The sequence below is a fragment of the Delphinus delphis genome, chromosome 17 (genome assembly GCF_949987515.2).
Source record: "Delphinus delphis chromosome 17, mDelDel1.2, whole genome shotgun sequence".
Taxonomy (NCBI): domain Eukaryota; kingdom Metazoa; phylum Chordata; class Mammalia; order Artiodactyla; family Delphinidae; genus Delphinus; species Delphinus delphis.
The window spans coordinates 17,266,621-17,294,145 of NC_082699.1; the positions used below are offsets into that span (position 1 = coordinate 17,266,621).

The 27,525-nt window shown below is 45.9% G+C and overlaps 1 protein-coding gene and 1 pseudogene across 1 annotated transcript; one reads left to right on the plus strand and one right to left on the minus strand.

Annotated features, from left to right (window-relative positions):
- Positions 1-306: 306 nt before the first annotated feature.
- SBSPON (somatomedin B and thrombospondin type 1 domain containing) lies at positions 307-27,525 on the minus strand. Its single transcript, XM_060035179.2, has 5 exons — positions 27,312-27,525; positions 16,497-16,691; positions 7,609-7,699; positions 5,915-6,091; positions 307-905 (listed from the first exon to the last, which is right to left on the minus strand). Exons 1-5 carry the CDS (start codon positions 27,523-27,525, stop codon positions 788-790), a joined length of 795 nt encoding a protein of 264 aa, XP_059891162.1. The 3' UTR covers positions 307-787.
- Positions 1,326-2,293, plus strand: LOC132440205 (heterogeneous nuclear ribonucleoprotein A1-like; annotated as a pseudogene).

The following is a 27,525-nucleotide window of genomic DNA, read 5'->3' on the forward strand; positions in this document are numbered from 1 at the left end:
CTTTTCAATTAACCGAAGAAAATTTCTTCTATTTCAAAAAAAAGGTATTTTTAGGGAATTCCCTGGCGGTCCAGTGGTTAGGACTCTGTGCTTCCACTGCAGGGGACACGGGTTCTATCTCTGGTCGGGGAACCAAGATCCCGCATGCCAAGCAGCGCGGCCAAAAAAAAAAAACAAAAACGAAAAAGAAAGTAGTTTTAGCAGAACTGTTGGTTTCGCATAACAAAATGCTTACTAAATCTCAGACAACTTGTCCTGTGGAAAATTATTTGTGACAATTTGCTTGAACTTATTATTTCAGAATTTATGGAATAATACATGGGAAATGTATGTGTGAGTGTACATATATCTGTAGACATTTTTTAAAGAAAGAAGTTTTTAAGAGATTACAGAATAGAAAGAAAGAATGCAAGATTCAAATCGTGGATACCCTTAAATGACAACTTACCAATAAATGGACCATTAAAATGTAGTAAGTTTAGTGCAAACAGATGAACACTGTGTCCAATGGGCCACCTATTGAATGAGGAGACTCCAGGTGACAGATCGAGGACAGAAAACCACAGGAGACTTTAGGGTGGGTCCTCAACTTAGTATAAATGAAAATAAAGGCACTGTGTTTCTTGAGAACTGGCCCCCAAATTTCCCTTCTCTACTTCAGAGTGTGGCAACGACATATACTCAGGAACTTTGGCCAAAGGGTTTTTAAAGAATTATGAAGCGCTGAACATGACTTGCTAGTATTTAGCATGTTTACAAGCACATTTTGAAATACTTATATCACAATCTATATAAAAATAAAACTGTGAACAGCTGGACAGGAACATTGTTCTACTCGCCGAACTTTTTTCCAAGTTCCTTGACATCGAGGATTGCCAATTGCTTGCCAGTGGAGGGTCTGATTTCTGAAATGATATTTTGAAAATGTGAGTTATGCTAAAGCACACCAAAGAAAATTCTAATTTACAGAATTAGAAATTGAGGTTTGTGGTTTTTTGGGTTTTTTTAGAAAATGATCACACCTTGAGTTTTGAAGTGTATTACAAATTGAAATTAAAAAAAAAATGGTCACAAAACTGAGTTTCCCTTCTTCAGGCTCTGTCACAACAAGTTACCAATTAATCCCTATTTGAGAACACCCCCTGTTGAGATTGTAGTTTGAGGTTACTGCATTCGTGTCTCTCACTTGCTCTGAGCATATGAAGCGCTACGTAAGGGAAAATGGCTTTCTGTTTTGTGTACATTTAAATTAGAGGGGTCTGGCCTTTCTGCCTGTGGGCGCCGCCGAGTAAGCATCGTCGACATCCGCCCCCTCCACTGCTGTCATGTCTATATCAGAGTCACCCAAAGAGCCCGAACAGCTGCGGAAGCTCTTCCTCGGAGGCTTGCGCTTTGAAATAACCTATGAGTGTCTGTCCTCAGACAGACACTGTGCCATTGTGAGCAGCGGGGAGCGCTTGCAGACTGTGTGGTAGTGAGGGATCCAAACACCAGGCGTTCCAGAGCCTTCGGGGTGGTCACGTACGCCACTGTGGAGCAGGTGGATCGGCCATGAATGCAAGGCCACACGAGGTGGCTGGCAGAGTGGTGGAACCAAAGAGGGCCGTCTCAAGAGAAGATTCTCAAAGACCTGGTGCCCACTTCGCTGTGAAAAAGATTTTTGTTGGTGGCGTTAAGGAAGACACTGAAGAACGTCACCTAAGAGATTATTTTGAACAGTGTGGGAAAATCGAAGTGATTGAAATCACAACTGACAGAGGCAGTGGCAAAAAGAGAGGCTTTGCTTTCGTAACCTTTGATGACCGTGACTCTGTAGACAAGATTGTCATTCAGAAATACCACACTGTGAATGGCCACAACTGTGAACTAAGGAAAGCCCTATCTAAGCAAGAGATGGCTAGCGCCTCATCCAGCCAAAGAGGTCCAAGTGGTTCTGGAAACTTTGGTGGTGGTCTTGGAGGGGGTTTTGGTGGCGATGACAGCTTTGGTCGTGGAGGAAACGTCAGTGGCCCAGGTGCCTTTGGTGGCAGCCGAGGTGGTGGGGGATATGGTGGCAGTGGAAATGGCTCTAATGGGTTTGGTAACGGTGGAAGCCATTTTGGAGGTGGTGGAAGCTACAATGATTTTGGCAGTTACAACCATCAGTCTTCAAATTTTGGACCCATGAAAGGAGGAAACTTTGGAGGCACAAGTTCTCCCCTATGGTGGTGGAGGCCAATACTTTGCCGAACCATGAAACCAAGGTGGCTATGGCGGTTCCAGCAGCAGCTATGGCAGTGGGAGGAGGTTTTGATTACTGCCAGGAAACAGAGCTTTGCAGGAGAGGAGAGCCAGAGAAGTGACAGGGAAGCTCCAGGCTACAACAGATGTGTGAACTCAGCTGAGCACAGTGGTGGCAGGGCCTGGCTGCTACAAAGAAGACATGTTTTGACAATACTCACGTGTATGGGCAAAAAAACTTGAGGACCGTATTTATGACTAATTGTATAACAGGTTATTTTAGTTTGTGTTCTGTGGAAAGTGTAAAACATCCCAACAAAGAGTTTTAATGTAGTTTTTTTTTTTTTTCCTTTTTTGCACCCATGCTGTTGATTGCTAAATGTAATAGTCTCATCATGACGCTTGAATAAATGTGTCTTTTTTTAAAATGTGCTGTGTAAAATGAATCTCCTCTGAAGCCATTTTGGTAAACTACCCCAACAGTGCGAAGTTAGAATTCCTTCAGGGTGATGCCAGGTTCCGTTAAAATTTATTTACAACCTGCTTTGGTGGAGAAGCTATTGTCTTCCGAAACCTTGGTGTAGTTGAACTGACAGTTATTGTGTTGTGACCTGGAGTTCACCGTGAAGAGGGTCACCCAAGCAAAGTCATGGAGTTTTTGGGTTATTAATATGATTGTTGGTACATCCTATGCAATATATCTAAGTTGAATTATGGTACCAGATAAAGTTAGAGGTGGGAATGAAGCTAGTGTATCATGCATTATCATGTGTAATCAATAAACGATTTAATACCCTCTTAAAAAAAAAAAAAGGTCTTCCCTGGTGGAGCAGTGGTTGAGAGTCCGCCTGCCGATGCAGGGGACACGGGTTCATGCCCCGGTCCGGGAGGATCCCACATGCCGCGGAGCGGCTGGGCCCATGAGCCATGGCCGCTGGGCCTGCGCGTCCGGAGCCTGTGCTCCGCAACGGGAGAGGCCACAACAGTGAGAGGCCCGCGTACCGCAAAATAAATAAATAAATAAAAATAAATTAGAGGGGTCTGAACCAAACGATCCCTTGAAATCCTTTCCAGCTCTTTGATTCCATAATGAAAAATGGGAGCAGTGAAAAGAAAAAAGCCATAGTATTGAAATTATTATTTTTAAAGTCACTGGAATTTCAGCCTGGGTTGAAGGAGCTTTACAGCTACAAATTAAATTATAATATTCATTTAAATTTAAAATATGGATGAGGTAGTCAGGAAAATATTAAGTCTAAATATTAAGTTTCTATTTCATGTGAATTCCTTACCCACTTTACTGTTCGTATGTGTACTCAGTACAGAGGCTGTTGGGCACAGGGGACTAATAAACATAAATTCAAGTTATTAAATATTAAAATATACGATGGGAATAATGATTAACAGGGAAGGTCCGTATTTTTCTTTCAAATCTGTATTTTTCCCAGTTCTGTCTGACATATTTAAAACCATAACCCGTGCCCATCACAAATTCTACCCTTCTTTTGGTTATGAATAGTGTTATGGGATTTAACTAGTAGATAAGTACAGGACTGGCATGGATTTTTAGGGTGGTAAAATGTTTTCAAGGGTCAATTCTTTTGGACGATCTATAGATTTCTGTAGACTTCTGTGATACGATGATTTACAAGAAATATATATTTGGTCATTCAAATGACCAAAATATATTTTTCAAGTATATTTGGCCTTTGTTCACCATTCCTGGCTGACAGCTCCCAAAGCCGTTGGAATTTCCTAAATGTTGAGAGTGACGCAAATGTCTTGTTTATGTGAATGAGGTGATCTTTGGAAGCACCTGAAGTTGAGAGTTGGCTGCCAGGAGAACTAACCAGGTGGTTAGAGGGTTGGAACTTTCAGTCCCGCCTCCCATCCCCAACCTCCAGGGAGGGGAGAGGGGCCAGAGGTTGAATCAATCAATAGCCAATGATTTAATCAATGATGCCTACATAATGAGGCCTCTGTAAAAGCCAAAAGGACAGGGTTCAGAGGGCTTCTAGGCGGGTGAACACGTGGAGATGTGGGGAGAATGCCACCCCTTCCCACACCCTGTGCCTCTCTCCCATCTGGCTGTTCCTGAGTTATATCCTTTTACAATAAACTGGTCATCTAGTAAGTAAATGTATCTCTGGGTTCTGTGAGGCGCTCTAGCAAATTAATCAAACCTGAGGAGAAGGTCATGGGCATCTCCGATTTATAGCCAGCTGGTCAGAAGCACAGGTAACAGCCTGAGCTTGAGGATGGGATTGGAAGGGGGCTGCGGAAGGGAACGGTCTTGTAGGACTGAGCCCCTCACCTTGTGGAATCTGATGCCATCACTGGGTAGATAGTGTCAGAACTGAGCTAAACTGTTGGATGCCCAGCTGGCGTCCCACGAATGGCTTCGTGTTGTGCGAGGAGAACCCCCTGCCCCCCACACTGGGAAATGGGGGCTCCGAACATCAAAAGAGTTTCTGACCCTGCAGAGCCGGGCACACGGCTACTATCTCAGTCATGATTTTATGACTACCCCACTGAGCAGTGATTCTGAAATTGTGCAGTGGGTACGAATCACCTGGGCAGGGTTCAGCAGACTGTGACCCATGGGCCAAATCCAGCCCACCCCCTTGTGTAGTCTATGAGTTAAGAATGATGTTTACTTATGACCCAGCAATTCCACTCCTGGGTATATATCCAAACAAAACGAAAACACTAATTCGAAAAGATACCTGCACCCCAATGCTCATAGCAGCATTATGTACAATAGCCAAGACATGGAAGCAACCTAAGTGTTTATCAATGGTTGAAATGGATATAGACATATTCCAGACATAGAATGGAATTCTGCCATTTACAATAACATGGGTGGACCTGAAGGGTATTAGGCTTATTGAGATAAGTCAGAAGGAGGAAGACAAATACTGTATGTTATCACTTATATGTGGAACCTAAGAAAATAAAACAAACTAGTGAATATAACAAAAAAGAAACAGACTCACAGATACAGAGAACAAACTGGTAGTTACCAGGTGGGGAGAGGGATGGGGGAGGGGCAACTAGGGGGAGGGGATTAAGGGGTACAAACTACTGTGTGTAAAATAAATAAGGTACAGGGATATATTGTTCAGCACAGGGAATATAATCAATATTTTATAATAACTATAAATGGAGTATAATCTGTAAAAATTTTGAATTACTATGTTGTATACCTGAAACTAATATAATATTGTAAATCAACTATACCTCAATGAAAAAAATAGTAATAGAAAAGAATGATTTTTATGTTTTTAAAGAGTTGAAAGAAAATCAAAAGGATATTTCATGATACATGAAAATTATATAAAATTGAAATTTTAGTGTCCATTAATACAGTATTATTAGAGCAAAGACAAACTCATCGGTTTATATAGTGTCTACGGCTGCTACTGGGCAGGTCTTCGGTAGTCACTTGTGAGCTCGGCCTGAACCCCAATGTCCAAATTCACTCACGCATCTCTGATACAGAGCCTCTAAGTCCCAGAGTATGAACTGGGTCCTGGACTCTGGAATTGCCAGATGGAATGTTCTCCTCACTGTTCTGATTCCCCAAATCATGCCTTGATCTGCTACATCCTGGTCCGCTGTTCAAGACATGGAGAGGACAGATCTCCCCAAATGAGTCCCAAGAAAAATCCTCCAACCAGTTTCCCTCCCTTACCCGTCAGAGTCCAGGCCGTCTCCAGAACATCGAAGGCTCGCAGAGTTCATAGCTGGAGGCTGACAATCTACGCACACCGTGTAGCCCTCTCGGAGATACTGCATCCATCGGGTCAGGGGCCGGTTTTCCGTGGCGCAGTGGTGAGTCAATGACTCTGTCTTGAACTCCATACAGTATCTAGGGCAAAAAAAAAAAGGAGCAATTTCACTTGCTGTTAATTAGAAATGGCCTAACGCTGGAGAAAGGCTTAGGAAGCCGGAACTCCCCGAGGACACGGGACAGCCTGGAGACGGTAGGGCGTTGCGTGGTCACAGGTCACAGAATGCCTTGTCAGGTTTCTCATTCGCTGAGCTATGATGTTTGACTGACAACTGAACGTTTTTGCTGTTTTTCAGTCCACGGTTGAATTATCTGGTCAACACGAATTTGCAGAAACTTGTTTTCATATTCTGTCTAGTCTGACCACGAAATTGTGTCTAAAAGCACACTTCAGCAGGAAAATTGCCCTTGATAACTTTGCTGAGATTTTAATGAATTACGGAAAGTGAACAAGACCTTGCTTGAGCCTGAGAGCATGTGAGCCCCAGGACGGCTAGTCCTGGATTTCCAGCCCAGCACTTGTGTTTTTCTGCCCCACAAACATTCCTGGGGCCTTCCCTGTTCTCCCCACCTGGCAGATGAGTTTTGACTTGAAGTCAAGCATCAAAGTTACACTGGGCATCACAGATAAAAGGACATGGGAAGCTGAGACATGTTTTCCTGTAACAGACTAGTGTCACCTTATACTGAGCTGCAGGAAACACTCTATTATGTGACTAAACTCTGAAGGCTCTGGGGGCGCATCCAGACATGGGTGAATATTTTAGAGTCTTGTACTTAAAAGCAACACAATTTTGCAATTCTTCAGGGAAACAAAACAATGTGGCATTTTAGGTCCTAACTATGCTAAAATGGGCTAGTTTTTTTTTAAATCCACACAATTATGAGCTGTAAAAAGTTAGATGGAAAGTGTCTGGAGAATCTGCTTCAAAGAAGCTCTTTAATGACGGTAAGTATTATTTATTAGATACCTTAAGGTATTAAGGGAGGAAATTCTCGATATAGCTTCAGTCAATTTCAGACAGCTTAACTCTGACATCTTTTCAATGATATTTTCTCATTAAATTCTCATAGCAACCCACAGGGTAGGAATTAATATTCTCATTTTACAAGAAGGAAAACTAAGGAGCAGTGAGAGGTAGCGTGGGGATTAGAACATGCAGTGCGTCTGGCGTCTCTATTCTGACCGCAGAAGGGTGGATTTCTAGTGAGGTCAGAGGTTCCTCCCAGCCTGAGCCATTAGATCTTGATAAAGTCCTCAGAGCTCAGGTGGAGGCCACGTTCAAATTCACCAGACAGAGGCGGTGCTGGAGTCCACAGTCCCCTAAGGACTATAAGATGAGCAGCCTTAGTGGGACTGACAAAATAGTATCACCTCATTTTTATACAGCATGTTTCTTCTTAGGGATCAGACCCCAGAAACAAATCTTTTTTAAATGTAAAACAGGGGAGGGACAAGTACTTCCCAGTTCTGTGATAAAGAGTCGTATTTGTCAATGAACAAATAACAGAAGAAAACCCATGTAGCAAGTTTCCTTTGTGGGCTGACTTGACCGACTAACCGGAAAAACATAAGTAAAAAAACAGCAAGTTACCCAGCATCCTCTGTGTCTGTGGACCACTGTGGGGAGGCCGCTTGTCTTGTTCGCTGCTTGTTGAACGCAGAGGTAGTTATAAAGGCAGGGACTGGAAAAGGAGAATGACCTTGAACACATGAAGCCTGAAGTACCCAGAGCGACATTTCCCAAACTTGGTTTCAAACCCATCTAAAGCCTTCCATCCCTAAATCTATGGGACACCATCAAGGAGTGCAAGGAGGTGAAGTCAGAGTCCCCAGAAACGAATTCCATAAAGCTTTGTGCAGTGTAGTTGGGTAGGGAAGGGAACAGCAGGCTTTTGATCACTGCGTGGAAAGGCAGGAGAGGGGCCAGGAAGCACAGCCCAGAGGGAATAATAAAAAGATGGGCAGGTCGGGAGAACCAAGGAAAAAAGGTAAGGTACTAGAGAAAGGGAGAGGATTTTTTTTTTCTTTTTTTGTGGTACGCGGGCCTCTCACTGTTGTGGCCTCTCCCCTTGCGGAGCACAGGCTCCGGACGCGCAGGCTCAGTGGCCATGGCTCACGGGCCCAGCCGCTCCGCGGCGTGTGGGATCTTCCCGGACCGGGGCACGAACCCGTGTCCCCTGCATCGGCAGGCGGACTCTCAACCACTGCGCCACCAGGGAAGCCTGAGGATTTTTTTTTTTAATGGAAAGAAGAGACACAGAGAAGAAAAGGGAAAGATAGAAAGAATAAAGGAAAAGGAGAAAGAGAAGGAAGGAAGGAAGGTAAGAGAGAAAAGGGGGTAAAAGGAGAAAAAAAAAAAAAAAAGACAACCAGAGACAGGAAATGAGAAAGGGAAAAAACAAAAGGAGGAAAGGGTCAATGTTCCCAGGTATTCTGATAACCACAGCCTGGAAGTTTCACCATCAACCCTAGAGCCCAGGGTGTGACCACCAGGTGCCGGCCAGCATAGCACTCTCTCTACACCAAACTCAAAGAAGAAAGGTCCTAAAGCATCTCTCCTCGCCCCTCTCCCCACTCCCACCTCTGACACTCTGGGTGGGAGAAAAGAAAACAGCCAGAAATCCTTCCCTCCCACCTCTGCTCTCTTATTTTGTTTGTCTACCTCCTATTTCATCTCTAAGTCTGGGGGAGGGGCATCTGTTGCTTTGTGTAGCACCTGGAGATAACCTCTTGATTCCACCCTGCTGTCAATTCAAGAAAGGCAGGGTTTTGCCTTGTTCATTACGGGAGCCTTCACACATTTACATGCTCAGTAAATATGTGTGCGAGGAATGAATGGGTCGATGAAGGAATGAATGAATGGATGAATGAATGAAATTTCCACCGAGGTTCACGGGTCCTACTTCCCTGAGGTCTTCTGTTCCTATACTGAGCCTTGCAGCTGAGATGGCTCAACCATCCTTCTTAGCTTTCCTTTCAGAAACTGGACCATCCCAGGAAGGGGAGATACCAGCTCAGGTTGACTTCTGCGATGCTCCATCATCAACAAGAGCACAAGGGCGTGCGGGTACCAGCAGCAAAATAGAGGCTTCAAGCCTGCATGCTCATCTTGCTAAGCTCCTTCCTGCCACAAGATGGCAGCCTTAATTCTTCTTTAGATTTTCTGAATGAGGAGTCATTTTTCTACGGCATGGGAATATAAGACAAGTGTAGCCACTTGATCCTAAGCGTCGCAGGCATAGCTTTTGCCCCGTGTGTCTGAGCACCTAATCTCTGGAGTCTAAACGCTACCCACATCTAGTGTAAACTACAGACTCCCAGCCGAGTGGCTCTTCCTCACTGTGCTAACATGTTTGTTTTCCAAAGAGAACATGTCATTCTTTCTAAATGTGACTGTAGCTTTTGCACTTCCAAAATCCACGGACGGAATCAAAAAGGACAAGTGAATGCATGTACGTTAGGATCCTTCTCTGTTTCTCTTAGACCTAATTATCAGAAACACAAACAGCGAAAGGCTTTTCATTTTCTCATGTATTGTTTTCATTTCTGTTCTTCTGACGCATTTATAGGCTTATTCACTAAGTGAGGAATGCGTTTACTGCTACATCCACGTAGCATTATATCAGTCAAACTATAACATTTTCAGGATGTGTTTCTTTAGCGCGAAACATTTATCTGAGCTCCTAATTGGTACTGCAGGTATTATTACAAAAGTTCGAAGGCAGTGCACTTAATGTGTAACTCGGAGGGTGGGTGGGAAACTTGGTTAGGAAGTAGAGGGCAAGTGTATGACTATAGTTTCTGATACAAAATCTGAAGAAGAAGTTCTAAGATAATAAAAATAAAAGCTAACAGTGATGCACCTCTAAGTTTCCAGGCATGATGCTAAGTGTTTTTCATGTGTTAACTCATTTAATGCTCATAACCCTGCTCTGAGATAGACCCTATTATTTCCCCATTTCACAGATGAGGAAACTGTGGCCCAGAGAGGTTAAGAAACGTATTCAAGGCTCATGTCGAAATGTGGCAGGCTGCCTCTATTGCAATGCAGATGACAAAGTTTCACTCTTTTAAGTTTCAATATTGCAGCATATTACCGATGAATTGCTTAAATTCGGCTGTGTTTTCCCTTCCTGTGCCTGATCACTGCCCTTAATGCGAAGTGAGATTTGAGAGAGGAGAGAGGGAGATGGTAGCCCTGACCCTCGGATTTCCCTCAGGCATGGGGGAGGGGCGGGAAGTGTGGTCCAGGAGGTGGTGGAGGGCTCATGGTGGGCGCAGATTAACGCCTGGAGCAGCATGGCTCCTTGAACGTGTGCAGCCTTAGCCTGCTCGTTTGCAAGGTGCTTTCACGTCGTATGTTACTGATCTTCACCAAAGCTTTGTCAAGAGGTGTTCTGAGCAGGTTTTCTCATCAGAAGACTGAGGCTCCTCGAGGTTAAGTGAAGGGAAAATAACTAGTAAATGACCAAGCAGGAGCCCCAGTACAGACACTAGCTTCTTGAAGACTTCCTATCCATGCCCAGTGTCAAGCCTCTGTGCTTATGACCCATCAGAGAAGCAAGCCAGTAACCCTGGACCTTGTCTCCTCCGTTTCCTGCCTCCTCCAGCCCGGGCTTGGTTCGGTGGCACATTCTATCGAGGGGGGCGTCCTTCCCTCTGGCAAGAGTCTAGAGTAAACGATCCAGATCTCCTGGCGAGCTCTGAACCAGCACCACTTTTCAACATCCCCCAGAAATTCAATTTTTCACTACTTAAGAGCAGTAAGTAATTCAGAAATGATTTTTGCCTCCAGCCCCGCTTTTGCCTCTGTGTGGAAGCACGTAACCGGTGCCCCAGGACAAAGGCTCTCAATAAACGTCAGCGACCCCTCCTTTCCCCTTTCTGGCAACAATATTCAATGTAATAGATTCTCTGTTAACAGACTATCTGCCAGCTTTTCTGGCATCCCTTCCACCTACCACTGTTCGCTTTTACAACAACTTCCACTTCTAAAAGCGTGGCACTGCACCTGCTTACTTTGAACATGAAAGTAAATTAAATTTGCTTTGAGAATTTCATAAAGCCCTCTGACACAACGGGGTGCCACAAAAGCAGGCTTAGAACCACTAGTCTGTAGCATATGGTGTAGAAGACGACAGAGTGAAAATCTGACAAATAACACCAGCCTGGAAGTATACGGTTCATGATACGCACGGCAATCTCGCAAGAGGAAAATGCATATAAACAATTGTCAGGATGGGCAACAAATATATAATATGGGTTTTTGCATTTGTTTTTATGATAGAAATAGACTCATGATACACGTTAAATGAAACAGAAAGAATGCAATGGCTACTTGATTATTAATAAGAGTGTCTCAGTGATCATGTTTCGTTCACTGGCCTTGCATGGCCTTTATATTTCTACTTAGTTACCAGATTCTGTAACTGTGATTTTAAAATATAATACTGCTACTAATATATGAATAGTAATGAATTTACAATATCAATATTAATTTGCAATATAATAATAATAATAACTAATGATAACACTTAACAGCAAAACTATCAAGGGGGGGAACCCACAGGATTTAGAGCCATGAGATCCAGGTTTAAATTCTGGTCCCTTTACAAATGCTGTCATCTTACTGAGCTCCAATGTCTTCATGTGTAAACCAAGAATGTGACACTGTCCTACGTCCATGACAGGCAGAATAATGGCCCCTCCCCAAGATGTCTGTGTCCTAATCCCCAGAAGCTGTGAATATGTTATGTTACAAGGCAAAGAGGAATTCAAGTTGTTACTCAGTTTACCTTAAAATAAGGAGATCATCCTGGATTATCCAGACGGGCTGAATGGAAGCACAAGGGTCCTTCAAAGAGTCAGAGGAAGATGTTACCGTGGAAGAAAGGCACAGAAAGATGCAATGTTTCTGGCTGTGAAGATGGAGGAAGGAGGCCATGGGACAAGGAAACTTCTGGATGATGGAAAACGCAAAGAAACCGATTCTCTCCCAGAGCCATCAGAAAGGAATTCAGCCGCACCTACACCTTGATTTGAGCCCAGTGAGACCTATCTGACTTCTGACTATAAAACTCTAAGATAATACATTTGTGTTGTTTAAGTCACTAAGTTTGTGATAATTTGTTACCTCCAGCTTTCTGAAGTATTGACTTCAGAAATACAACCACACCCTGCGTGAGTTCCTCTAGAACATGTTTTCCTGTGAGCGAATCTCTTCATTTTACTGTCCTTCACCATTTTGGTAGGCTGAGAATTTCACAGTTTATCAAGTCCTGGTTTCATGAGGATTAAAAATATTATTTCAGTTCTTCCTGAAATAATAAAGATCAGAATGAAAATAAATGAAATAGAGACTAAAAAACGTAGAATATATCAATGAAACTAAGAGCAGGTTCTTTGAAAAGATAAACAAAGTTGACAAATCTTTAGCTAGACTCACCAAGGAAAAAAAGAGGACTCAAATAAATAAAATCGGAAATGAAAAAGGAGAAGTTACAACTAATACCGCAGAAATACAAAGGATCATAAGAGACTATTATGAATAATTATACACCAACAAATTGGACAACCTAGAACAAATGAATAAATTCCTAGAAACATACAAGACTGAATCACGAAGAAATAGAGAATCTGAATAGACTGATTACTAGGAGGGAAATTGAAACAGTAATAAAAGAATCTCCCAACAGACAAAAGCCCGGGACCAGACGGCTTCACTGGAGAATTCTACAAAACATTCAAAAACATTTAATAACCTTCTCAAACTTTTCCAAAAAATTGAAGAGGAGGAAAACCTTCCAAACAAATTTTATGAAGCATCACCCTGATACCCAAACCAGACAAGGACACTACAAAAAAAGAAAATTACAGTCCAATACCCTTGAAGAACATAGATGCAAAAATCCTCAACAAAATATTAACAAACTGAATCCAACTATACATTAAAAGGATCATACACCACAATCAAGTGGGATTTATTCCAGGGATGCAAGGATGGTTACATTGATTTGCAAATCAATCAATGTGATACCTTTACAAAACGAAGGATAAAAATCATATGATCATCTCAAAAGTTGCAGAAAAAGCATTTGACAAAATTCAACATCCATTTATGTTGTTGATGTCAACAAACTGGGAATAACAGGAACGTATCTCAACATAATAAAGGCCTTATTGACAAACCCACAGCTAACATACTCAATGGTGAACAGCTGAAAACTTTTCTTCTAAGAGGAGTAAAACAAGGATGGGCGCTCTTGCCACTTTTATTCAACATAGTATTGGAAGTCCTAGCCACAGCAATTAGGTAAGAGAAAAGAAATAAAAGGCATCCAAATTGAAAAGGAAGAAATAAAACTGCTACTATTTGCAAATGACATGATACTATATAGAGAGAACCCTAAAGCCTACACCAAAAAACGGTTAGAACAAATAAAAGAATTCGGTTTCTCATAGGAACACACTATGAGAAAGAGAAATTAACAGAACAGTCCCATGTACACTTGCATGGAAAAGAATAAAATACCTAGGAATAAATTTAACCAGGAGGTGAAAGAACACTACTTTGAAAACTATAAGACACTGATGAAAGAAACTGAAGAAAATACAAATAAATGGAAGATATGCATTTTCATGCTTCCTGTTCCCTTTCCTGTGACCTGCATCATCCTTCTCTGAAGAGATCCAGGGCTGGGAAGGGGAAGGGGTCTGGGCATCCTGGAGCCACAATGAAGATTCAGATGTGCTGCAGGTATACGGTCTAGCAGCCAATCCCTATAACTGAATGGTGCAGTTGCTTTTTCTGATAGATCTGCTATAGGCTGTGACAGCCATCCAAAAAATCAATAATGTCCCACAGCGACTTCCTCCCTCAGCCTTTCTGTAGTGTTTCTGCAGAGTGCCTGAGCTGAATGAGAGCTCGTTCTGTGACCATTGTTGTGAGCCCTAAATTATTTCCCTGCGAGCTCAACTCGACTGCTGTATCCATGAAGGGCCTCTGCCCTGGCCCTGCCACTACCCACTCCACTCCCCAAGAGATCTTTTCAGATCACAGATCTGATCACATTGGCACCTGCAGAAAACATCCCAGAGGTTTTCCACGGCTCTTAAGAAAAAGACCAGAATCCTAAACAGGGACCCCAAGGCCCTGCATCCAGGGGGGTGTCAGCCCAGAAGGCTCGCTCTCTGCTCCCGACACACTGGCCTTCCTTTGGCTTCTCAGATGGGCCTTGTGCCTCCCCCGTGTTATATAAATCAGCCAAAGATGGGCCCTAGGTGGTTTATTTTCTCACAGCAGGCTGAGACCTGTTAGCCTCAAAAGCTACTGGCACCGGGCTTCCCTGGTGGCACAGTGGTTGAGAGTCCGCCTGCCGATGCAGGGGACATGGGTTCGTGCCCCGGTCCAGGAAGATCCCACATGCTGCGGAACGGCTGGGCCTGTGAGCCATGGCCGCTGAGCCTGTGGGTCCGGAGCCTGTGCTCCGCAATGGGAGAGGCCACAACAGTGAGAGGCCCGTGTACTGCAAAAAAAAAAAAAAAAAAAAAAAAAAAAGGTACTGGCACCAAACTCAAACTTTTATACATCCAATTTTTTAAAAATTTTTATTTATTTAATTTGTTTATTTTTGGCTGCACTGTCTCTTCGTCGCTGTGCAGGGGCTTTTTCTAGTTGTGGCGAGTGGGGACTACTCTTGGTTGCAGTGTGTGGGCTTCTCATTGTGGTGGCTTCTCTTGTTGCGGAGCACGGGCTTTCGGCGTGCGGGCTTCAGTAGCTGTGGCACGCGGACTCAATAGTTGTGGCTCACGGGCTCTAGAGCACAGGCTCAATAGTTGTGGTGCACGGGCTTAGTTGCTACAGGGCATGTGGGATCTTCCCGGACCAGGGCTCGAACCCGTGTCTCCAGCATTGGCAGGCGGATTCTTAACCACTGCGCCACCAGGGAAGCCCCAATTTGTTTTTAAAACAGCCAAACAAGCAGATTTTTAGTCATTTAGGTCCTGCCTGTTTTGCATACCCTGTGAAATTACACCCAACATCTGCCGGCCGTTGATAAGGTAAAGCCTTATGGTTATAAGACCCCAAGCCGTCATGGCACCTGCCCTCTGAAGCCCCCAGAGACTCCAGACCACACTGCTTGGCTAACGTCACCTAGACACACAAGCTCTTGGCAGATTCCTCTCTTCCCCTTCTGTGTGGGGGTCACCATATCAGAGCCTCTGGACATCCCCTCTCACGCAACCCTGTAAGGTTGTTGTGTGTTACTGACTCTCGTGGTCATGCGTTTTTCCTAGATCAGTCCCCGAATCCCTCAAATGCCCTACACCTGACTGTCTGGTTCGCCACACTGGTCTCTCTGCCTACGTAGCTCTGCAGTTCTCAGCCTCATCTCCACATCCTCAGGGAAGTCGCTCCCCTCCTGGCCTCTGGGGTTGCCCTCCTCCACCGAGGCCTGGGGGAATCTGCTTCCGACACACACTCACAGCTCCCGACACCTCTCCCCTGTTCAGTACTTGTGGTACCACACTGAAGCTGTAATTTCCTGGGCTTGGTTTCCTAGGATTATCTGCGTATCATCTCCCCTCCCACTAGACTGTGATCTCCCTGACAAGCAGACTCCATGTCAACATTTTTCCCCCGTTGTAACTGGCACTCAGCCCAGTGCCTGGCATCAAGTAGACTCTCAATAAATATTTGTGTGTGGAAGGAAAAAAGGGAAAAAATGGCTTAGTGAGGGTCACGCGGACATGGAATTTTCCAGGTTCCTATGAAAAACATGGGATCTTTGCTACCCTGAGAAATCAGTGTTTCGCTCTATCAGATTCAATCCCTATGAACACCCCTGTTTTGGCCTTTTTGTTTGTGTCTGTGTGTTTCCTGTGGCTCCTGACTCATGATCAAGCCGCCTCCTGGTCTCCTTGGCCACGCCACAGCCAGAACGATCCTCCCGAATCATAGATCCGATCAGCTCCAGTCCAGACGGCTTGAGAGGAGAGGCAGGTGTTTTAATCATTTTATATCCTTTCGGAATTTCTATGTTTACTACTAGTTTCACATGTATGCAAGCATTCGTGATTCAACAGGAATGACCTTGGAAGGTGAAACAGGGTTATCCTTACTGGACACATCCTAGCCTGAGTGAAATACTCTCATCCTACCTGAAGTCCTTTGTGGTCAGCTTGACTGAGTTTGCTCAGAAACCACAGTGCGCGTCCGGTACACCGGGCACACGCACAGCGGCAAGGGGCCACCGCCGGGTTGTAACTGGGAGGCGGTGGGAGGAGGCCTTTACACAGCTGACGTATAATGCCTTGATCAAGTATTTCCTGAGCTTCCTATCTCCTCTGGGCAGACTGGCCCATCCCATTCCCTGCAGCTCATGGAACTTTCCCGGCCTGGCACATGGCCTTCTATGGGACGAAGGGATGGAAAGTCACCAGAGACCCCAGGGGCAGCGATCAGGGAAAGCGCAGTACCGAAGGCGTGCCCGCAGTCCTGGCCCTGGTGCGTCGCGTACTCCAAGCAGCCGGCTCTCTCCTCCAGGGCCGGGCAGGGCTCGCCGCCGTTCCGGGGCTCCTGCCGTACCGCGCGCCTCCGCACGCGGGCCATGGGCCTGCACTGGTCCGCACAGCCGCTCCAGGGGCTCCACTCCCCCACGATGCACGGGCGAGCTGAAAAACAGCACGACGGGACGCACACCTGAGCAAACCCAGCGCCTGCCTGGCCGTTCCCGCCAACGCACACAGTCAAGTTCAGCCCGCGTACATTGCGCCTGGACCCGGCCCTGGATCGGGGGAACACCCCAAGTTGACATTGATGCCACCCGCCCTGATGGTGAACTGATAAATGAGTATCTCTTAGAGGCAGGCGGATGTTCCAGGATCATGAAGATGGGTCTGAGCCAGGACACACCCGAGTAAAAGAGACAGATGTCTTCAGGGTACTTCCTCTTACTCCCCGGGCTTAGAACAGGTCTTTGCTCTTGTTTTCCTTTGAGTGTAACTTTATCCTCCTCTGGCCAGAACATTTTTATGATAACAATAACACACATTCATTGTAGAAAACATAAAGGAAAAAAAATATATAAAAAAGAAAAGGTATTTCTCCTACCACTTACCCAGGTCAATTTTTTGTTTGTTTGTTTGTTTGTTTTGTTTGCGGTAAACGTGCCTCTCACCGCCGCGGTCTCTCCAGCCGCGGAGCACAGGCTCCGCATGCGCAAGCTCAGCGGCCATGGCTCACGGGCCCAGCCGCTCCGCGGCACGTGGGATCTTCCCGGACCGGGGCACGATCCAGCGTTCTCTACATTCGAAGGCGGACTCTCAACCACTGCGCCACCAGGGAAGCCCAATTCTTATTGGGAAATGTGCCTCCATAAAACATGACTTAGGCCGCACGAAGGACCCCTACCCAGTAGGTTTCTCCTGGGTGCTCTAGTCCCATCCTCCATGGCTCAGAGGCTCATACACTGTAAGAGGCGAAGTTTAGAGACCAGCAACCAGGGCCCACAGAGGGTAAGAATACCCAGGGTCAGGCATGAAGAGGCGGAGTCGGGGTGAGAATCTGGCTCTCAATGCTCTGTCCAAGACTGTAAAATCAATGCGGTTGCACATTTAACTTTTTCATTTAAAATCCCAAGGAGTCTTTTAAAAGGACCGTAATGAGTTTTTAAATTGAATTACTTGAGGACTTGAAATTGGATATAAGGACAAGGAGACAGAAGATGTACCCTGAACCGGATGCCAAAACTCTTTCTTTCCCACAAAATGTGACCCACTTTTCCCAATCACCCTCATACTTTCAAGTTTCCAGAGTCTTCACCACGAAAACACCTGAACTTCTTTGAAATCCGATTGGACTTCCAACAGTTTGTACCTGAAAAAACTCATTTTGCCTCTCAGCAAACTCTAGGTTAGGGTTCATGGCGTTTGGAAGCTGTATCCTTTGGTAGCACATAACTACACCTGACATGAAAAGGGTCACATACAACATAAAGCTCGGTCAGTAATCCAAAAATTTCAGACTGCTTTAAAAGATGCTGTTACTAATCATCTAAAAACTCACAGGCATCACATGTCAGCTACCTAACGAAGCAAGAACGAGCCACGTGAGACTTGGTTCCCAGTATCTGCCAGGCACACATCCTTTGGAAAATCAATAACAGGTCACTTCCTGCTCTTCATCTCTTGTTGACCTTCCCATTTTATTTTCACAGTCCCCTGATTTAATTGGCCCATAGAACCAGAAGGCATTTAAAGAGGCTGCCAGATTAGGAGCTGGTTGAGAAAGACACCTTCTGTCCTTAATTCCTTTAATAACTCTTTCTCCCCCAAATCTCTTCATCCCTGAGTCTAGCTAGTCCTGCCCTGCTATGTTGGACTTGAACTACACTTAATAATACACTTAGGGCTTCCCTGGTGGCGCAGTGGTTGAGAGTCTGCCTGCCGATGCAGGGGACACGGGTTCGTGCCCTGGTCCGGGAAGATCCCACATGCCGCGGAACGGCTGGGCCCGTGAGCCATGGCCGCTGAGCCTCGTGTCCGGAGCCTGTGCTCCGCAACGGGAGAGGCCACAACAGTGAGAGGCCCGCGTACCGCAAAAAAAATAATAATAATACACTTAATTCAAAGATTAAACATTTAGACATCACTATAAAATATAACTTTGTGGGATTTCCCAGGTGGTCCAATGGTTAGGACTCCATGCTTCCACTGCAGGGAGCACGGGTTTGATACCTGGTTGGGGAACTAAGATTCCACATGCCGTGTGGCACAGCCAAAAAAAAAAAAAAAATAGTTATAGCCTAAGTAGGGAGCACTTAATTTTTTTATTTAAATATTTATTTATTTATTTTTGGCTGCATCAGGTCTTAGTTGCAGCGCGTGGGCTTAGTGGCATCCCCTGCATTGTAAGGCTGATTCTTAACCCCTGGACTACCAGAGAAGTCCTGGGAGCACTGTTGAAAAAAACACAGCTTTGCCATGGCTTTAACTCAGAACTTAGTAATACTGCCTTGGGTTACACCCTACCCATATGGTAAAAGTTGACATGGGGGGATGAATTTAGTCTCTCAGTATTTCTTCAATATTTGTGTCTCATGTCTCATAAATGTTTACTTTATTTGGGTTGACCAATAGGCAACGTCCTCACATCACAGAATCATTGAATCAACTGTTGTTCCTATGGGTTAAGGTTTGTCCTTGGCAAAATACTATGCCCTGTCTTTCCAATTCATGACTTTAACAGCCTCATAAAGAGAATCAGAAAGTTCTGGGGCCTTGAACGATCACATCTCGGGGACTTTACTGTCGGAGAAAGTGAAAAAAGTTCACAGAGGCTTTCAGCAGTGGAAAGGGGTTCCACAAAATATTTTGAGCTGGAAGATGAGTCTGAAGTATTTATTCCTATTCTGCACAAAAAATTCTATTATTAATTAACTTGTGAACTTTTGATTATTTGGATTACAGTTTGTCACAGGTGATCTTTTGTCACGGAGCTTGGGAGAAGTACAGAAACTTCTGACAGATTTATTACCACAAGTCATATATCTCAACTGCATGACACAGATTTCCTTTTGAACTCTTCCATTAGTGTTCCTGTTCCCTTCCCACTAAAGCTTACCTAACTCACATCTATACTTAGCATATCAAAATATTCTGTCTTCAAATCTGACTCTCTCATCCTTCTCGTTTCCCTGGCTGTCACTGGGGGCTGGCAGACTGTTACCCAGTGAGCACAATCATCTCCTGACTCCAGGTCTGCCCCAGCTTCCCTGTGTCTTAATACTTGGGATTTGATGACACCCTCCCACCCCTTTTAGCGGAAAGAAGCCCAGATTTTTTTTGTTTAACATCTTTATTGGGGTATAATTGCTTTACAATGGTGTGCTAGTTTCTGCTTTATAACAAAGTGAATCAGTTATACGTATACATATGTTCCCATGTCTCTTCCCTCTTGCGTCTCCCTCCCTCCCACCCTCCCTATCCCACCCCTCCAGGCGATCTCCCTGTGCTATGCGGCTGAAGAAGCCCAGATTTAATGGGTGCCTGGAAGAGCGGCAAAAGCTCCTTTTTTCTCCTTTGTTTCAAATCAACATAACATTCAGGTTGAGTTTCCCCAGAAGCAGACCCTGAGACATGGATCTGAATGCAAGCAATTTATCTGGGGAGGTGATCCCAGGAAATATAATAAGGGAATGGGGAACAGAGACAGAGAAGAAGACATAGAAGAGAGTAGAGGTAGGAAGTAGACTCCTAAGCTTCTACTTTGGGTCCACTGGGCACCTCTGGCTCTGGGCTCACTGGGCAGTGAGACAGTGGATAGACCCAGAGCGCAAGGAATCATCAAGCCCTTCATGACGTACCAGCTAGTACCCCTTCCTCTGGAGCTTTCTGTTTATCAGACGTCCCCACTACGGCCACAAGGAGAACAGCCAAGAGCAGAAAAGTCACACAGTTCAATAACGAATCTGCACACAAGAGTAGGGTACATTTTTCCATGTCCTAACAAGGATATCCAGTCATATCCAAGTACAATTACCTTAAAAGATGTACCACGAATCTTTTCTTTTTCTTTTTTAATGATTTTTTAACCTCCTTCCATGGCTTTGCCATTGAATTTGGAATAAAATCCAACCTCCCTGCATGGCCCACAAAGTCCTGGGTGACCTGTCTGTGCCTGCCCGTTGCTCCCACCTGGAGGCACCCCCAGTGCCCCCTCTGCCCCAAGCTCCACCCACTCTGGCCTCTTCACCCGTCTGCCACACCCACCCAGGCTCTTTCACACTCTGGGACCTTTGTCTGTATTCTCCCTCTGCTGGAATGTTCCTCCCACACTGGGCATGGCTGGGTTCGGCTCATCCTTGAGGTCCAGCTGAATTATTTTATTTTCAGGGAGTCCTTTCCTGGCCAATTCATCTAATTAGACACACACAAACACACACACACACACCCCACAAAATTATTTCCTCTCAGAGCTCTGTGCTCCTTGCCTTCTAACATCTGCATAATTCAAATTACACAGTTATTTATTTTGTTTATTGCCGAGTTTTTTATTTCATGCCTAGCACTTGGCACATGGCAGGCGCTCAGCAAATATTTGTCTAATCAGTGAGTGAATGAAATGGCATTGGGTGAGTTGCTCCTCCTTTCTGAATTACATTCTACATCCAAACAGACTGTGGAAGTAAGAAGCCAAAGCACTGTCAGAGGCTCTAGGGTGGGAAGGAAAGCCGGTAGAAGGAAAGGGACAAAGTCAGAAACTCCCAGAGCCAGACACAGAAGACACTCCTCAACCGGGCGAGAGCTGTCTGGGCTCTCCTGGCGATGGTGGCCCCACAGGGTGTCCACTGGAAGGAGCATTGCTTTCCATGCCTTAAGGTCAGGTAGAGCCCAGCTTCTCCTGGCGGCCACACCCTGTCAAGGCCTTCTTAATCCATGTCTAGCCCCTGCCAGTACCACCTCTTGAAAGTGACAAGCTCTTTTAATATTAACATCTATGGCGTGAAGTGGTATTTCCTTTTATTTGAGTCCAATTTCCCTCACTTGAGAATTTCAGAATATGGTGGAAAAAAATCTGTGTTTATCTTATCTGTTCCACTTGGGGACTTACTGTTTCAGTAGACCCCCTTTTATCTTACCTGTTCCGCTGGTGGACTTACTGTTTCAGTAGACCCCCTTCCCTGCAGCCTTTGGACACATCTCTCTATAGACGTTTCCCCTCTCAGAATTACTGCTGGACTTTCCCCATACCCATTCACAGCCCGGTGAGTGGTGGCAACTAGATACACTATTCTCAGTATGCAGGTACCATAGGGTAATATAAAAAAAAACTTTTGTTTTCTAATGCCTTTCTTGATGATGCCAAACACACACACACACACACACACACACACACACACACGGCAGCAAACTGAGCTGAAAGCCAGGCTCCTTCATTTCCTAAATATAGTCTGGATTATTTCTTCTTAATGTAAGGCCTTGCTTATCTTCGTGTAGCCTCACCTTGGTTAATCACAGACACTCAAGCCTTCCTCTTTGCAATCTGGCCCTGCCGGCCTGGCTCTTTGCCACCTAAAAGTTGAAGGCCACCCACAATCAAGCACTTTCTCCCTCACATTGTTAAGTTCTAATCAGGTCTAGTCGTTATCATTCCTAAGGAAATATTCTTTTCACACTTTACCCGCAGCAGTGCCATTGATGCGTAACTTCAGTTTCTCGACAATCTACAGAGGAAAAATAAAACCGTCCCTTTATACACACACACACACACACACACGCACACACACACCTCATGGTGACACAGTTTTAACTGTATGTCATCTGCCTTTTTCCCTCTCCTTATGTATGTGTACCCTTTCCCAGGAACCCTGTCACAACTTCTCTGAAAGACGACTGAGAGCATAAATATTGCCCAAGTGCCTATGGACCCCTTCAAAAAGCACCAATAAAATGATCAAGTATTTGTTTCCTCTTGCAGAAACTTATGTTATCTGGCCCCTGGTAGGTTGTTTCGTTTTTTTTTTCTTTTGAGACATTAACTGGACAAGTTTATGAAATGGTAACAAGACAGTGACATGAACTGTCACCTTAGAAAAACAGAATTTTAGACCCCATGCAAGCCTGGGGGAAAAAAGGGAATCAAAATCAAAAAGATAATGATGCTTCTTCTGGGTAGTAAGTTTCCAGGTAAATTCTTTTGTGCATTTCTACACTTTCTGCAACAAACATATATTTTGTGATCAGGAAGGAATTTTTTTTTTTTTTTGGCCGTGCCGGGTGGCTTGTAGGATCTTAGTGCTCCAACCAGGGATCGATCCCACGCCCTCCGCAGTGAAAGCGCAGAGTCCTAACCACTGGACCGCCAGGGAATTCCCAGAAAATGTTATTTTTAAAAAGGACATGTGGATATGCCTCAGACGGCACGGCCCTCTGAAGTCACAGTTAACATCCTCCAGGTGGAAACCAGTGGTCATATGTTTTCGGACAAATGTTTGTAAACAACACTGCGATAGCTCTTATGGGATTGCAAAGAGGAGTGGGACACGTTTTTTCACCCTTGAGGTGAAAAATAGTTGATGGAGAAAGAAGACTCACTCACTTTCCCAGTATTTATATGGAGCCTACCCGCAAAGTCCACAGCTTCTCATAAAGGCTAGTTTCTCCGAGGCAGTGAAAACGTAACGTTTAAACGTGTGGGCTCTGGACCCAGAGCTCCTGGGTTCAAATCTCACTTCATCACGTATTAGCTGTGTGACTTTGGACACACTGTTTGACCTTTCTGTGCTCTGGTTGCCTCGTCCATAAAGTGAGATCAAAATGAAGAATACTTGGGTGGGTTGTGAGACCTAAGGAAACTGAGAGCTGGGAGGTACCTGGAGAGCACGGCCAGTTGGTTTCTTGGATTCCCCATAAATCTAGGAGAAGACACTGGGCTATAGAGGTGACTCAATTTTTGTCCCGCTCCACTTGGGTTAATGATTACTCTGTCCTTAAGTTGCTCATCCAAGATCCAATGCAACCTACTGCTTCTACGGTCTTAGAATGCAGACTCCACAAACCCATCTAATGAGTTAGAGACTGCGTGTTATGAGTCTGATAGGCAAGCCTTCCAGGAAGTTCTTCAGGGCAGGGTAACTCAGACCTGTCCCCTCCTCAGTCTCTCCCCATCCCTGATCAGGCTCAGCCAGTGGAGAATTCTCTATCCTTTATCCTCTGGGGTGGGGGGTGGTTACGAAGATACGTTATTGGTGTTGAAACCCATACCATCAACATAATTAGATTTTTCTGAGATGATTAATTTCAGAATTGACTTTTTTGGGCAGTTTAGTAATTCTTCAGATTCAACTTCTTTTTATATTTTACTGAGTAAAAAAATAACTTTCAGACTTCCCTGGCGGCGCGGTGGTTAAGAATCCACCTGCCAAGGCAAGGGACACAGGTTCGAGCCTTGATCCGGGAAGATCCCACATGCCGCGGAGCAACTAAGCCCGTGTGCCACAACTACTGAGCCTGCGAGCCACAACTACTGAGCCCGCGTGCCACAACTACTGAAGCCTGTGTGCCTAGAGCCCGCGCTCTGCAACAAGAGAAGCTGCCGGCGATGAGAAGCCCGCGCACCACAACGAAGACCCAGCACAGCCAAAAATAAATAAATTTTAAAAAACAACAACTTTCTATTTAGGAAAAAAAAAAGTTCCAGTACGGTCATCTCTTAGCCACACCAAAAAATAATGTGTTTCTCAAGATGAAAAAATCAGAAGCGCTAGAAGTAAGTTCCACTGACACAGTTACATTTTTCATTCACGTTTAATGTCATTTCAGTCAAAACTGCTTCGGGCAGCATCAATAGTTAACCTAACATTAGGTAAGAAGGAAGTGGACTCTAAGAGGCCGAATGGCTCTATGTACATAGAGTAACTGGAGGCTCTGCGCCGCTGCACCTTATCTGTTATGATCAGTTACAGCTATGAGTTGCCACAAACAGATGGGGCGGATGGCAACTTGAAAGCAGGCAGCGTGGGTTCAGATCTCACTCTGCTGCCCACCTGTGGTAACGCTGTGACAGGAGAGCCCTCTGAAAGCCCCAGCTCCTGCGGCTGGAAAACGTTAATAATGCAGGCCCACCTCCCCTTTCCCCAGATCCCCAAGTCAGCACAGTTGTGATGCTGGTCCAGGGCTGAGGAGACCCAGCATCTCGGCTGTGTCCTGCCCTGCACTCGCGCCCTCAGCTCTGAGGACAGAGCAGGCTTGGGCTCGCCAAGTGGGCCACCTTCCAATTGTCTCTATTTTCTTACTGCCTTGCCGCAAAACTCCAGGCACAGAGAATCTACCAACGAGGAGCCTTTTCCATCCCGAGTCTGCTTTCTGCCTAGACCTGCAAGAGCCTCTCTTAACTCCCTGGGGAAGGGCATTTAAGGCTCCTGAAAATGCTCCTTTAAAAATCCTAGCAGGGGGGCTTCCCTGGTGGGGCAGTGGTTGAGGGTCCGCCTGCCGATGCAGGGAACGCGGGTTCGTGCCCCGGTCCAGGAAGATCCCACATGCCGCGGAACGGCTGGGCCCGTGAGCCATGGCCGCTGAGCCTGCGCGTCCGGAGCCTGTGCTCCGCAACGGGAGAGGCCACAACAGTGAGAGGGCCACGTACCGCAAAAAAAAAAAAAAAAAAAAAAAAAAATCCTAGCAGGCACCATTTCCTTTTCTGGCTTTGGCTTCTTTGCCCACAGCTCACAGCCTCCTCCTAGCCACAAAGGTCCTCGGATTTCTTTCTGAGTTCCCCCGGAGATGGTAAGGTCTTCTCTCTTCTGCCATTACTTCCCCAATAAATCCTCAGTCCGAAATGATAGACTCTTTGTTTTAATATCTCTGGACTGAAAATGAGGGTTTAATTTTTGACCAAATAGAGACTTGGAGGATTCTGCAACTCCTCATAGCGCTGTTAGGGCACACGAAAAAGCCAGTTTTCCTCCTGACACTCGCCTGTCTAGCGGCGTTCACTGTCTGTCTTGCTCCCCAGGTGAGCCTTAGGGCCTAGCCTAGCGCTGTCACAAAACGCTGACGCCCACAGGGAACATTGAACAGTCATGAGATGCTTTCCTCTTAGAACCCCCCTTCCCCTTCTAGAGGCGTCTTCCTCATTCTCTGGGACCAGGCTTCCTCTGGGAAGTCTTCCTTGAATTCCTCTGGTCTTCTGAGTTTTTCCTCTCTGGCTTCCCGGATCCATTATTTTGGCACTTAGCATATTGCAAATGGTTTTGTGTGTGTTTCCCTGCTCCGCTCTGAACTTCCAGGGGGCAGAGATTGTGTCTTCATTGTTTTTGTCTTGCTGTGCTTACCACAGACCGGGGCCCATTATCTGAACTGCAGGAATTCTGTATTTACCTTTAAAATGTAGGCAGATCCCTTGAGAGAAAAGGTTTCTGAGAGAGGCTGCCATGGTGGAAAGGTTTGAGTGATCCAGGTAACTGAGGCCAACAGGAGTTTAGGGAGGATTCTGTGGGGAGGGAGTAGGGGACGCCTGGCCCAAGGGTACTACATTCCCTAAGTAACTGACTCTTCACCTTACTTTAGTAGTAAAGTACCCTGGCCTTGGAGCAGAAGAGGGAAAGAAGCTTATCAAAAAGATCAATATTCTCAGGTAAATCATTAGCTTTCAATCAAGATTTTAAAAATCTTAATGTTTTTCAACTGTGTTCTTTCAGCAGCAGGCCTGGGTGACCTCCCTGCGGTGGGCTGGTGGCCTCTCCCGGCAGAAAAGAGGCAGAAGGGGTGCTAGTCTCCACCAGGCATCCTGTTTGCCGGGAAATGACACAGCCCTGCAGGTTACCAGGAAGATGCTGAAGGTCCCACAACACCGGGCTCCTTGAGGTCAAACCCTAATATATGTGTGGCTTTTGGGGTGATGTGATTATCAGGGATCAGGGCTACTTTTATTTCCAGAGCTGGCTTTTCTCAGGTACGCCTTCTTTTTCAGGACTGTACTCACCATGTCTTCCTTTACCTTTTAATTTAATTAAATCAGCATTTGTTGAGCCTATATCAAGGGCTGTGATATTGTGGGAGATTTAAAGATGAAAAAGATTGACCCTAAAGGAAAACCGGCAAGATTAAAAACATACTAGGAACTTTGAGATAAAAATCTTTACCATGCTATATGGATAAAATTGAATTCAACGAGTATATGGAACACCTCCTAGGAGGAAGGGGCTGTGCTACACGCTGGAGTGCAGGTGAGGACAACTGTGGTCCTCCAGGAACTTGTTCTTCAGAAGAAAGTACCCTCCCAGGACAAGACCTTGGCGCCAAGTGGGATAATTACACGTCCCCCCCGCTCATCACCCCTCTCCAGGGTTAACAGATTGCACGCAGCAGAACCAGCACAGGGGCGTGCCTCTGGGACCTGTCAGCGCCATCTCTCCAGGTGGGAGGTGGCCCTACCAAGCCGCAGCTCCCAGGCGGAGGGATTCATTCGGCAGAGGTGGCCAGCGCCCTTCCAGACAACAGGGCTCCAGCCCCTTCCACCCAGGCTCTGGTGGGAAGGGGGCATTGGAGCCGTAGGTCTAGATGGAGAGGACGGGGAGATCCCGAGATGGAGGGGGCTGGGGACCCTAGAATGGAGAGTCTGGGGTGCACCTAGAGAGCGGGGTGCTGGAGGACCCTGGATGGAGGCATCCGGGGTGGGCCGGGATAGACGGCACCGGGACACCTGGCTGTCGGGCTGCGGTCCCTGGCGTGGGACCCTGTGCCCCTCCGCTGCGGGCGAACGGACGATTGCCCACCCTCGGGCCCGCCACCTACCTGGGCACGCCCTGGCGTAGTCGAAGCAGCAGTCCCCGGTGAGGCGGCAGGCTTGGTCGCAGAAGCACGTCCCGTAGACCCTGTCCTGCCTCCAGCCGTGGGCGAAGCAGGCGGGGTCCCGGCCGGGGCAGCAGCGCCCCGCGTCGGCGCAGCCGGCCAGGGTCTCGGGCCACAGCCGCGCCAGCGCGCACAGCGCCATCCACAGGGTCCTCAT

Coding starts and splice junctions, on each gene's coding strand:
- SBSPON (XM_060035179.2), bottom strand. CDS start 27,525: ATGAGGACCCTGTGGATGGCGCTGTGCGCGCTGGCGCGGCTGTGGCCC. Junction 16,692..27,311: donor CTACGCCAGGGCGTGCCCAG/GTAGGTGGCGGG, acceptor GCTGTTTTTCAG/CTCGCCCGTGCATCGTGGGG. Junction 6,092..7,608: donor ACAGACACAGAGGATGCTGG/GTAACTTGCTGT, acceptor TTTTTGCCCTAG/ATACTGTATGGAGTTCAAGA.